Consider the following 13,516-nt stretch of genomic DNA (forward strand, 5'->3'; position numbering starts at 1 on the left):
TACGGATAAAACGGTTTCTACTATTGAAAACAATCATTCTTTCTGAAAGAATTGATGTTTGATTTTGTCATACAGAAATTTGGGTATAACATTACAATTCTTCATGATTATGCAAGGCTGCTTCAAGCTATAGGCTTACGTGTATACTGTAAACGTGTATGGAAGAGAAAAATAAGTAGGTCTTTGAAAGTCTTTGAGCAGAAAACAATGCTTTTTTTATCTTATAGCTGTTTTGCTCAGAAATGTGATACAATGCCACATAGAGACATATCAGGTATCCTAATTAGATTTACAAACACAAAGTCTGCTTTCAATGAAGTATTACATTTCAACTTAGGAATACTTCTAAAAGTTTTGAATTACAAGCCCCTAAAAAATTAATGAATCTCCAGTTTGTATCAGTTGCGCACCTTTTAGTAACCATGGCAATCCAGTGGCCATCTCTTGACTTTCTCTTCATCACTTAAATGGCATATCTTGATACATCAGTAACACTTTATCAAAAATAAAGTCCACAAGGAATTCTGCTTTGAGTAGTATTTTATTAACCATTATCACATGGCTTGAGACATACTGTTTGTAAGCTTTAGTGTACAAGATTCAAGACTCTTTCTGAGAGCAACATGGATTTTCTGGTACCAAAGTGATGATATATACAGTATATACTAATAAATAATATTATATTATATTATTTAGGCCTAATACTAAGTAATTAGTGTGAAAGGGAAACGTTCATTTTTATCTACTTCAGGTTCAGCTTTCTGTTTTTAGTTACCAAAAATAACAGCTATGGGTCATTAAATAATTAAATTAGTGAATTGCTTTGTCTAAAAACCAAGTCACCTGCCTACCCAGACAGCCTTTTGGGGTGTCATATAATGCCCAAAATCGCACCACGCGCCTATGACAGCCAAACACCGCTGCACACGCTCGAGATGCCCTAAACTGCTGTCTAGGTAGTGAGTTCACTGGGTTTTGAAAGCACCAGTGTGTCGGCGCTCGTACGTTTTTTTTCCGTTGAGGTCGCTGTTATTCCTGAGCGTCAGTCGGCAGCAGGACACAGAGGGGAAGCACCGCGGCTTTGGAAAGGGAATATTTTTTTACATCGAGGTAATCAGTCACCGCTAACTGGGACAGGCTGTCGCTTCACTGTCCACGAAAACATCCGCGTTTACAGGACATACACATACTGTGAGTGACTTTTTTTAGTTGATTAATTGTGTGGCTGTGGTTAAGAGCTGATAGAGGTTTGTTGTTAAGTTAGTATTTAGTAGCTTATAGAAGCAAGCTAGCATGCTGCTAATAAATAAATCCCCAATGTTTCTAATGGTATCAGGTACATTTCTCATGCCATTTCTGTAACGACGAGCTAACTTTGTGTTTAAATCATTTTAAATCTGTCGAAATAATTGTAATATCGACTTTAGCCTACGTGTAGTAGACTACTATCGTATTTTCCAGCGGTGTAACGTTAGTTCATAAAGCTTCGTGTGTGTTGGAAATAGTTTACTTAATTGAAACCTTTGCAGTCTTTAGTTTTATTCTTTTAAACTGTACTATGTTTTCATAAGTTACGACCAGCAGCCTGTCTGACAAAGTTTTCAAGAGACGTTTTAAACGCCACAGGTGTTTTGAAGTCGGCTCTGTAAAGCCACAATGAGAGAGTAAATTGTCTTTAACTGTTATGAATTGGTTAACGTTATTTATTTCGCTTTCATTCACATGAATGGCGGATGCTTTCGATGACGTTCAACTGCGGTTTGCGCGTGCGCGGCTGTGTTGCGGTTAAACGCTGTATTGCTTTCACCTTTATTATCTCTCATAGGACGAACCAAACATAATGTAAATGACATTTACCTGCTCTTGTATACTGTCCCACCTTTAATGTTAATTAGGCTCCATTCAAAGCATTTGAATAATTCTTATAACAAAACTTTCTCAGCTCATTTGAGGTTTATTTAACCAGGTGTTTCATATTTAAACACACATTTTAATATTTATAGAACCCAGCAAAAGCACAGTAAAATATTGGCTTTGGAAAGACCAACCGTGGTGGCCTCTTTGCATCCTGGAGCGTCCTGCTTTCCATCTCTTCTGGCTACAAAGACAGCCAGAGCAGAGGAAGGAGGGGGAGGGATACAGTATGAGTAGTACAGGAAACTCAAACAGCCCTTTGACCCCAAGCCATCTCCTATGGCAACCTCTGTACTACAGCTGTCACCATGCATTGAATTATGTACAGTGCTATTCCTCTGTCTCTGAGAATTTTTTTCTTCGGCTCCAAGCAACATTACTTTCGGGCGTTTTTAGTAGCCCAACTGTTCTGCTCAGTTCTCCCGATCTACATAGATTCTAGTTTGACAAACTCTGTAAATAATTTTCATGTTGAAGATTGAATGTGGTTAAAGGAATAATACGGGGATTTTAGGAAGATCTATTGACAGAAATGCAATTTAATATACAAAACTATTTCTTCAGAGGTGTATAAAGACCTTACATAATGAACCGTTATGTTTCTAATACCTTAGAATAAGCTGTTTATATCTACATACAGAGTGGCCCTACATACATTGAATTCGCCATGTTTTGTACAGCAGCCGTAAACGGACAAACAACTCTACAACGCGCGGTTCCTCTCTCCCCTGCGGTATCGTAGTGAAACGGATCGTACTCTACGGTTCGGAACGCATGTGACCCGCGGATTAAATGTAAGTTTATTCATCATTGAGTAAGAGAGTAAAACACGCTCTCTCTACAGTTTTAGCGCCAACACGATTTTAAGATGATCTTTCTCTCCAACGAGTATCTCATGGAAAGTATCTCATAGATATCTATTAGTATCGCTGCTAAGAGCCTTAGTACCGCGGGTCCTAACGCGTCTCTGCAGGAAAGTCTTTATAATATTAGCGCAGGTCCTAGCTCCTGCCTGACTTTTATCCTTCTTATACTTAGAATCCACAGACCTTTTATTTTATGTAATAAATAAGACATCGCTCTTTCTAGTCTTTCTAATGCACGCATAATCTCTTCCTTGCATCAACAAGAGAATGACATCTTTTTGTACTATGGTGGCCACAGTCGTGTTTGGACTGAGCGATTCGTTGCAGATCTATAATACAACGCTAGTGGCCGCTGTAAATCAAAAACTGCACCTTAAGTAGTTATTTCAATTAAATCAAAATAGACCTATAGGCCCGGTTTTACAGACAAGGCTTAACTTAAGACAGGACTATGCCTTAGTTAAATTAGGATATTTAAGTCGCTTTTATTAAAATGCCTTAGATAAAAATATTACTGGTGTGCATCTTGAGACAAAACAATGGCAATGACATATTTTAAGATATGTCATTACAATTTATTTTCAGTTAAGACAACCCAAACTTTCATTTTAGTTTGGTACTAGTCTTAAGCCTTGTCTGTGAAACTGGGCAATAGTATTTTATATTAAGCCTTATAACTGGAAAAGTCATCTAAAAAACAAGTAGGCCAGTTAATTGACACTGAATTGCATTACATCATTCCATTACGTAAACATATTCTGGTAAATGTGTAATTTAGATAAATTATTTGTATAAATAGGAGATGATAAGATTGTCATTGATTGTAGATGAGAGGTGTTTTAGATTATGGTTCTAAATCTAGGTCATTAACAATATATCTTATGCTGATGAATATTATAGATGGGTGTGATTTATCTAGATGATTTTTTTGCACTTCCTTTACTGCAGCTAGTTAACTGTTCAGTAGATAGTATCAATCATTAAGCCTGAGAGTCATAATACATATAGCTGTGAGTAGGGATGCACCGAAACGAAAATTCTTGGCTGAAGCCGAAGTCGAACATGATGTGAAACACTTGGCCGAATAATACCGAACACCGAACATGGTTTTTTGCATTTCTTCTATTTATTAAGCCATTTTTTTCACTATTGCACAAACTGAATAGTCAAAATGTGCTTTTTATAATTTGTCTGGCTTTTCAATAAAATACAATACAACTTAATATAAAATTGAGCAAAACAAAGTAAATTCAAACAAAAAATTGAGCCCTCTCCCTTCATGAATAGCCTATATTAATTAGGCCTATAACTGACTGCTAAAAGAATGTAATGTACAGTAAGTTACTCTGTACCTCTACAACAAAACAGTTCATTAAAAACTGTCATTCCACATTAGGCCTATAAACTAAAAATACGAATAAAAGAAAACTGTTGGATTATTATAGGCTACATTGCAAAAAGATTTGAGAAAAAAAAAACATCCAATGCAAGCAATTCTGACTGATGCTGACTGACAAACAACTGATTCTGAGAGAAGTACCAGATAGCTCTCTGATGAGGTATGAACCAGAACAGAAGAATATATGGCCTGCTTTCAACTCCGTTCCTTTGAAAGGCCTCGAGTGAGACTCTAGTGATTGGCACAAATGTACGTCCAAGCTCATAATGGGGTTATTTAGCATGCTGGACAATAATTGGACCATTGTCAAAGTATCAGAGAATGTGAAACATTGACGAGCAGAACACTGAGCAATTATCACTGCCTCACACACAAGATCGACATCTTTGACATGAAGTCTTTATGAATTTACCACTGTCGGCTGCAGTAAAGCTATAGGGATTAGACGTTATTGCTTTTGTAAACTTTGACAGCAGGTCATGCCGACTGGTAGCACCCAGTGGATTTATGGATCTTATCAGATGTCATGCAGGTAGGGTTGGAAATCATTTCAATTTTATCGATTCCAATTCAAATTCTGCTTATCGATTTCGATTCTTATCGATTCCCAGTTTCGATTCCACAGTTGAAGTAAAACATTTAGATATCAACCTGTATGGTCATGTAGCCTGCTTATTGACTTGTTTGCAAAATATATATATATATTTATGAGCACCGTTTGTGTATATTTACACATAGAAACACACCTTTTCTGATTTATTACAATTTGTATTATCATGGTTGAACTACATCATGGTATAATGCAACTATGGTTAATTTGTGATTCCTGTGCTTTAATGCAAATTCTATAGCTAAACTATGCTTACTATAGTAAAAAATATCGATAATTTTCATAAGGGCTTTTATTGAGATTTCAGCAGATCATGCAACGCATGTACTTTTCTGAAAATATGCACACAGGAATTGATAAGAGGAATTCACATTTTAATCTCAAGTATCCGATTCCTATTCCTTACGATTCCGATCCGATTCCAAGCCTTTCGATTCCGATTCCAAATTGGAATTGATTTTCGATTCCCAACCCTACATGCAGGGCTTAGAATACAACACCTTATAATAATAAAAGACAGGCACTGTAAGAAATGTATTGTTTATTGTACTAGTGCAGTGGTTCTCAACCTTTTCATGGTCGCGCCCCCCAGTAAACCCACGCACGCAGCTTCAGACGGAACATTGCCCTCCGTCAATTTGCAATCGCGTTCCTCCGTGCATTCGCAATCGAGTTCCAAAGGTTGGGGTTTCAGGGAACCGTCGCGCCCCACCTACAGTACCTCTGCGCCCCCCTGGTTGAGAACCACTGTACTAGTGCATTAGAGCACAGAGAGAGATCAGATTAGACCATCAGCTGTTCTTCCATGAAGGTAAAGATTTGAGAGAGAGCAGGAGCTTAAACACAGTGAAGTAAAAGGCAAGTAAAAAGCTTTCATTAAAGGCGCAATACATAAGATATTTGCATTAAAATATCTCAATCCAGAAGCAGTTTTATGCCCCTCTTTTTTTGCGTAAAGAGGGATGCCTGTCAATGTCATTATGTCCGTGTTATCCCCAGTTCCCACTTTTCCTGCCATGGAAATAATATTTGTTTTCGACTGTTCGAGCACTGCATGCAGTCAGTCTTGTTGTATTGATTTCCATCAGCAGTGGAAGTGAAGACATCAACTCCCATCATTCCATGCTCCTTCACAGCATGATGCTGTGTCTTTCTTATTATTTTGCAACCTCGAAAATTATTGCGAAAATGACATATTTTGCCTTTAATGATCTTTGCGAGGTGAGCGTCAGTTATTATACGTTTTAAAGGAGCAGTATGTAAATTTTAGTGGCGAGGTTATGGTGAGGTAGTCGTGAGGTTGAGAATTGCAACCAACAGCTCAGTCCACCGCTCACCCCTCCCTTTCGAAGCACTATGGTGGACAACACAGGACACGGTGAGAAGTACAACATGGTAATGAAACAAACAAGCAGTTTGTCCATTTAAGGCAACTGTAGAACAGGACTGGACTACGACTAAAAAACGGCCTGGCCTTCTTGGCCAAGAGCAGCCTTTCGTCTGTTCTGTCCATCCGCGATTGTGTTCTGGCCCGATCACGCTTGTGTTTTGCTTTCTGGGGCGGTCCCCCTCCGTTCCCACTGGAAAAAGTCATTAGACGTCCGACAGCCAATCCGCCCCTGCTGTAAAAACATGGCGCCACAACAAACCGATGTCAATGTAAGGGGACCCGCGCTGTATGTAGATAGAAAAAGCTCTTTCTAAGGTAATAAAAACATAACGCTTCATTATGTACAGTAAGTTCTTTATACACCTTTGGAGACATAGTTCTGTATATATATATAAATGTATTATATTGCATTTCTGTCAATAGATCCTTCAAAATATCATACGCAGCACCTTTAAGCAAACAACCAAATAAGCAAAAAGGTGACCAAACAACCAGATAAATCCCAAAGACTATAAAGGAGCGACCCAAGTTATATCTGGGGACCAGAATATCATTGAGACTTGGGGGTGGATTTTTATTTATTTTACTTTGGTCAGTAAGCAGCCACTCAGAACTCCAAAGCAATGCCCTGACTACCATGAACAGTATAGGTTTTGCACATTTCACTGTCACTTTGTACAACTTATAGTGTTGTTGTCACAAGGCACATGAGATAACCTTGTTGGTCACTTCAAGTAATCTACAAAGCCATTTTGTTTTCAGTCACTTTGGGTGTGTCAAACAAAATTACTTTTCTGTTGGACAAGCTTTGCATACTGTCAGCCATTACAGCCAGTCTTTACTCTTAACCCTGTGTGTGTGTTTTCTCCAGAGCTGCTGTATAGTTGTGGGGTAAAATGGAAGATGGGAAGCCTGTGTGGGCGCCCCACACAACCGATGGGTTCCAGCTGGGGATGATAGTGGACATCGGTTCTGACACTCTCACCATAGATCCTCTCAATCAAAGAGGAAAGGTAAGGCGTCAGCTTTCCTGCTATTGAAATGTATCCCTTGATGAGCACTTAGGCAGTGACCATACAGGAGTATGGATAGGGCTGGGCGATAGATATTGCGATTCACACTAATTATACATGTCTATATTGATTCTGAAACCAGTTCTGTGTTTTATGCACAGCTCTTCAGTGAACTACGGCTCTTTGATCAGTAGGAAGGACTGCTCGATCTAAAATCACTACGAGATTGAGTAGTTTATAATGTGCATTTGAAAAAGCAACACTTGTCAAACATCAGTATTCTAAATATACTTTATTATCATGAAAATACCTGAAAAGGTTTGAAGAACAGCGATAGAATATCACCATTGGCATTTCCTGGAACTGCGTAGCTGCATCTGAATTCGCTCACTTGTTCACTCATTCACTATTCCCTATATAGCGAATGCTTAATAGTCCAGTATATGGGGAAGAAGTGAATGAAAATGAGTGAACAATTTCGGACACTGACATAATATATCCTGCGCCTCACAGTACTGTCTTGGACATTCGTCATAACGCTTATATTACACCTGTGTGGCTTTATGGATTGTTTGGTAAAATGGTAAAGTTCATTTTCACCTTATTTGTCACGTTTATTGTATTAGTTTATAATAAAGAGAACAAAACAAATTTTTGCCACATTTATTTACTATTACATTTATTGCGTTGAATAAAATTGCTTATACATATTTAAAATTACACACTACTGTATATAAAATTAATTTAATCTGTTTATTCTCAAAAAGGAGAAAATAACTGTCAACAAGAACAAACACAAGTGTATAAACCTACATTCGTGGCTTTAACGGTCACTCTCCTCCAACTGATTCTTATCAGGCGGTTGATTCGCATTGTATCATGGGAAATTGTGAAAGCGAGGGTCCATCGGATGTACACTCAAAATCAGAGTGCATTGTGGGTAAAAAGTAGTGAACAAATGTATGGAATGAGTTGTTCACTCAGAATTCGGACAACACTACAAAATGGCGGACACCCGATATACGGATATAGGAGACAGGGAGTGAATTCGGACGCAGCGAAGCACACTGTGACAATACGTACTGAATTTGAATAAGTACCTACCTATCGACCATTAAAACAGTACGTTATATATAGTATGAGTGGGAGTAGTATGAATACATGTCGGACATACTGCGTCCGCCATGTTTCATGGTCATGTGACCCGTATGCACTTTGACCCATGACGTATTAACAACAACCCATATGTGAGCATTGGTAAAAACATAATTTAGTCACGACGAGAAATCCATTTATTGGCACTTACATTAAAAACGGACTTCCGACTTAAAGTTTTCCGCTATATATATTTGATTTACTTTTGAAATTTGACCGTTGCTCAGCTCCCGTGGCATCATGGGATAGAGAAGCGTGCATCCGATCCACACTCACATATCTCGGCAGAATTAGAAGACCATCCGGGTATTTCTCGCCTACTGTTTTTTGCATACTGAGCTTTCGGACATATTTCGGACTATTCATGACTCATACTCATTTTCGCCTACTATATAGTATGAAAGTAGGCGATTTCGGACGCAGCGCTTGTGTGTGTGTGTGTGTGTGTGTGTGTGTGTAAATCGTTCTTCTTCTGTCCCATATTTGGAGTTTCTGCGCAAGAGCGCCCTCTGGCTTTCGGATGTTGCGGCATTTAACCGTAATTCATTTAGGAAACTGAGCATAAGAATTGCACGATATATCGTCCCAGCCCTAAGTATGAGGCAGTAAGGTCAATGCAAATAGCAATGCTTTAAATAGTAAGGTGGTGGGGTCACTATTTATTGAACCATTTAGCTTTTACAGTAGCAATGCTATTTTTTCGACAAGTTTGCTGCGTCCCATGACGCTTTGCGCGAATGATGGGACTCATGGTAGGAACTTCCGGTTCAATGTAAACAAACGCGTTTTTGCCATATTTCAACTCAAGTCATTCGTTTATAGCAGAATGTGAACTTACACACTGACACCACTTATAAACTACATCAGCATACTGTCCACTACTTTATAGAGGAATGTGATGATGATTTTAATGCTTGACTGCGGATATTTAGCAACTTTATTGATTCAGTTGTTGTGACAGTAAACCATTATTCTTATGTATTTAAAAGCTTGCAAAGCGTTACATGGGCCATAAAGCTGCTGTATCGTCAGCTGGCCATTAATCTGATGAACATTATACTAAAGATCACGTGGAAAAGCTGCCTTTTTACATTTTTAAATATTCTCTTTACGTTTTGTTTATAAGAAGATAAGTGGAAGAAAAACCTACTTTACATCAAGCATAGCAGATGAGAAATGTTGTCCACATCACATGATGTGATATACTGTATACCAACAGATTTTTGACAACAAGTCAGTAAAATACAGTACAGAATCCTTGTAAATCCAGTTTACTGTCTCATGTTTTTATTGAAGACCATACAGAGCTCTAGACTAACATTTGAGAGAGGTGTTCCAAGTCATACAGTTGGTGGCACCAGCCCCTAATTTGGTAGCACCAGACTTGGGGGTGAGGCAAGAAAAAAGAAACACTAAAACTACATCTAAACGTGTTTAATGCATTAATTAACTAATTACAAATTAATACAAATCATTAGGGGTGTAACGATACACTCAGCTCACGATTCGGTTCATATCTCGATGCTGGGTTCACGATACGACACACATCTCGATATTTTGAACAAAATTCAAAAATGAAACTGAACTTCAAATAACATTTATTTTCAAATTATTAACAATTTCAGTAACTTATTTTGTTGCACATACAATTTAATAAAGAATTTTAACATTTTAAGGAAACTTTTAAGAATTTTTTTAACTGAAATTACAATTAAGATCAGTGTCAATTTAGACAGCAAATTTTGATTTAGTTTTAGTCATAGTCTTTTGACTAAAGTGCAATTTAGTTTTAGTCATCCCAATTTATCATAGTTTTAGTCTATTTTTAGGTGACGAAATCTAAATTATATTAGTCTACTAAAATCTATCTGGATTAACTCATTTAATTGGTGTAATTAAATGTTCCATACAAAGATTTTCGACATAATTTACTTTACCTTGGAATTAAATTAAACAAGGTCATTACCTTTATTTTTCAGAAAAGTTGAGTAACTACTGGATATGCATTGTTGTAACACAGAGAATATTAGACCATGAACGACATGTAGCAGTTCATTCAGTCTCATTTTGACTCAATTGACTTGTTCGTTCAGTGAAGGGCGTGTTCATTCAGTACATTCAACCAATGAAACGCTCTGACAGCGCTCACGCTCAAGCGCTATTGGCTCGTGTCTCTTTGAAGCTGCGCTGTCTTATCTTGAGACAGTAATGAATGAGAAAAATCTTTCAAAAAGACATATTACATAAACTGTATTACATTTCTTCAATCATGCAAAGCACATACTTGTTTTTTAGCATGTCATTCGAACTTTTAATCTACAGTACGACTCACTTCATCGCTTCTCTGATCGGAACAGCGCTGGTTTCTTTTGGCTTTATGTTGCATATCACGTTATGCAGCAGCTCACATTAGCGGATAAATGAACATTGGCATTTAAAAACGTTTGTGCTGCCTTTGTAATGAGTTTCGGGGTGACTCGCCTGCAGTCACGCTTCAAGTTTGCTGTGTTTTAACAGCGATTGTGAAGGAAAGTATGACGCTTTGTAAACCACTTGGAGACACAGATTGTGTCTTGTGCTTCTCTCTCTACCGCATATGTGAGATAAGCACATGTGACGCGCTGGCGCAGAGTAGGTAGCGTCTTGACCGCTGAACGAATAGAATTAAACATATCGTAAAATATCCCCATCTCTCTACGATGCGCATCGTAACATTTTTGCATCACGAAATATCGTAATACGAAGTATCATTACACCCCTACTAATCATTATTGTTTCTGCATAAACTCGCACACATAAACAAGACTTTACCATATTTAAAGCATATCTTTTACAACAAAATTATTGTGTGCTACTTTTTTCCTTTATTGTGAAAAACTCATATAAGTAGTACACAATTCCTTTGATATCAGTGAGTGTTTTTGGGCCCATTATGTGAACATTATAAACAGAGATCTTTATTATGCTGCTGCCCCTTTAAGAGCGACTATACGGATATAATGATCTAATATACTGTGACGCATGCGTTTCCCAACTGTTTGGCCGTTTCTCAGAACGAACTTGTGTTCTTGTGAAGACCTGCTTGCGAGGCAGCCTCGGAAGAATGAACTGCGCCGCAGTGACTTCTGGGACTTCAAGCGGATTCCGTGAGTTAGGTAAAAACGGAGGTCGGCGCGAGGTGCAGATAGGCGGGTCAACCGCAAGTGGGCTGTACAAACCTCCAGGGGTGTGACGAGACACTTATCTCACGAGACGAGACACGAGACTGGGTTCACGAGAACGAGACAAGATTTTTTTGACTTTTTAAATAAATCCTCAGTGATGAAAAATAGTATTTTATTCACCTGAACACAAAATGCAAAAAATGTAGGCATTATAAAATCAACATGTACTTTATTAACTTCTATTTTAATGAATTATATTATGCAGTAATAAACAATATGTAAACACTGCTAAATGTTTTGTCACAAACTCTTTAGTAAAGAACGTTGAAATCTGTCTGTCTAGAACGTGTTTACATGGAAAAATGGTCAGCAAGTAGCACCGTGAGTTTGTGGATTATATATACACTGCGAGTGTTAATTTGACCTTTTTAACACTGGCGATTTTACTGTGTGGATGCGTTGCTTGCACAATATAACGTTTCTGTGCATTTAGTTTCTGTGCATGATCAATTTGGCAGTCGCACCTGCAGGAAAAATAGTCGCAAAATTCGACCATTGGTCGCAGTATTGAGCCCTGCCATACAGTGTTTTGATGATTACATGAATCTGCGAACTGTCTTTTTAAACTATGAGCACATTCAGTCTAAGTGATGTTTAATGTTTGTTATCTATTTGCTTGAGATAAGCGATCCATATTGTAAAGTTTGTCTTTTAAAAACTGTACAGTCGCACAGGAGCAGTCCGTCTTAACTTTTTGTGAAGTGCTCTTTTTTTAAACGCAAAGTAAGCTTCACCTGGTTGCAGCCACAAACAGCAGGTGTTGCTAATCAGTATCAATGAAACCAACAGTATTAAAATCTCATTTACTGTCATCAGAATAAGTTATTCAACGCTGCATACACTACCCTCCGCCACTTTACCGGAAGTTGTAGCCACGTTCATTTTTACAGTAGCGCCCTCCGGAATCTTGTGGATATGTTATAGCGTTGACATTTTCTACAGTGGTACATTGTTCTGTACAGTATTTCTTTCTTGTATTTTCTGTTGCCTGTTTAGAAGTGGAACTAGTGATTATGTTAGATTCTTGAGTGAATTAGTTGTCAATGTCTTAGTCAATTCAGTATTATAAAAGTATTATAAAGTCTAATAAAAACATACAAGTACCATACAAGTAAACCATGATAGTACCATGTAGATACCATTTTGATATTTCTTTTATTATTAAAGGAATAGTTCACAAGAAAATGAAAAATGTCCTGTAATTTTCTCACTCTCATGCAAAATCAGAGGTGTATTTCTGGCTGGACAAAAAATGTTTATAAAAATATGTTGTCACTTTATGTTCTTATACAGGACTCAGCATTTTGCAGCTCCAAAAAGCACTTTATGAAAGTAATCCAAACAACTTCAGTGGATTAGTAAAGGCGTGTGAGAGAAATCAATCAATATTTTAAACGTTTTTATTATTGGTTCTTGTGATTTGTTGTCATATGTTATTTATAGAGATGAGGTGGACCGATATTTAGTACTGTAATCATTCCGATACTGACCACAAATGCTGGATCAGATGTATATATAAAACATATAAAATATAAAACTTTTGATCCGATTCATTAAGCTGTGATGTACTGTAAATGCATTGAGCGACATTACAGAGGGATGTGTGACGATTACAGAGGCTGTGCAGTTATGAAAAGATCTGATGTGCGATAAATGAATTAAAAGTCAACTATATGTGTACGTTTCTATAGGATAGTAGGTAGCTGCATGATATCATTTAAGCTTGCCTAACACAGGCTGGCACGTATTGATTTTGTTCCCTTTTAATGTTCGTCCGAGGGGAAAGTGTTTAGTTGCTAAGCTCCCGTGAAGTCCTAACCGTGTACGCAAGAGATCACGTGATCACCATTTGTGGGTTGTTTGTACTCATGATGCTGACATTTTCTCACACGATGCGCTTGATTGACTTCCTGATGTGTTAAAAAGGCCTCCAGGTATCTGAGCA

General features: G+C 37.7%; 1 protein-coding gene across 1 annotated transcript in view; it reads left to right on the plus strand.

Moving 5' to 3' along the window:
- The first annotated feature begins 1,014 nt into the window (after positions 1 to 1,014).
- The window catches only part of myo6b (myosin VIb), a 77,094-nt gene continuing 64,592 nt past the window's right edge, over positions 1,015 to 13,516 (plus strand). Inside the window, exons 1-2 of the mRNA XM_057344142.1 lie at positions 1,015 to 1,191; positions 7,051 to 7,192. Coding sequence (XP_057200125.1) covers positions 7,076 to 7,192 — 117 coding nt within the window. The 5' untranslated portion in view covers positions 1,015 to 1,191; positions 7,051 to 7,075. The remainder of the gene's footprint in view (positions 1,192 to 7,050; positions 7,193 to 13,516) is intronic.

Source organism: Triplophysa rosa, linkage group LG10 (genome assembly GCF_024868665.1).
Source record: "Triplophysa rosa linkage group LG10, Trosa_1v2, whole genome shotgun sequence".
Lineage (NCBI taxonomy): Eukaryota > Metazoa > Chordata > Actinopteri > Cypriniformes > Nemacheilidae > Triplophysa > Triplophysa rosa.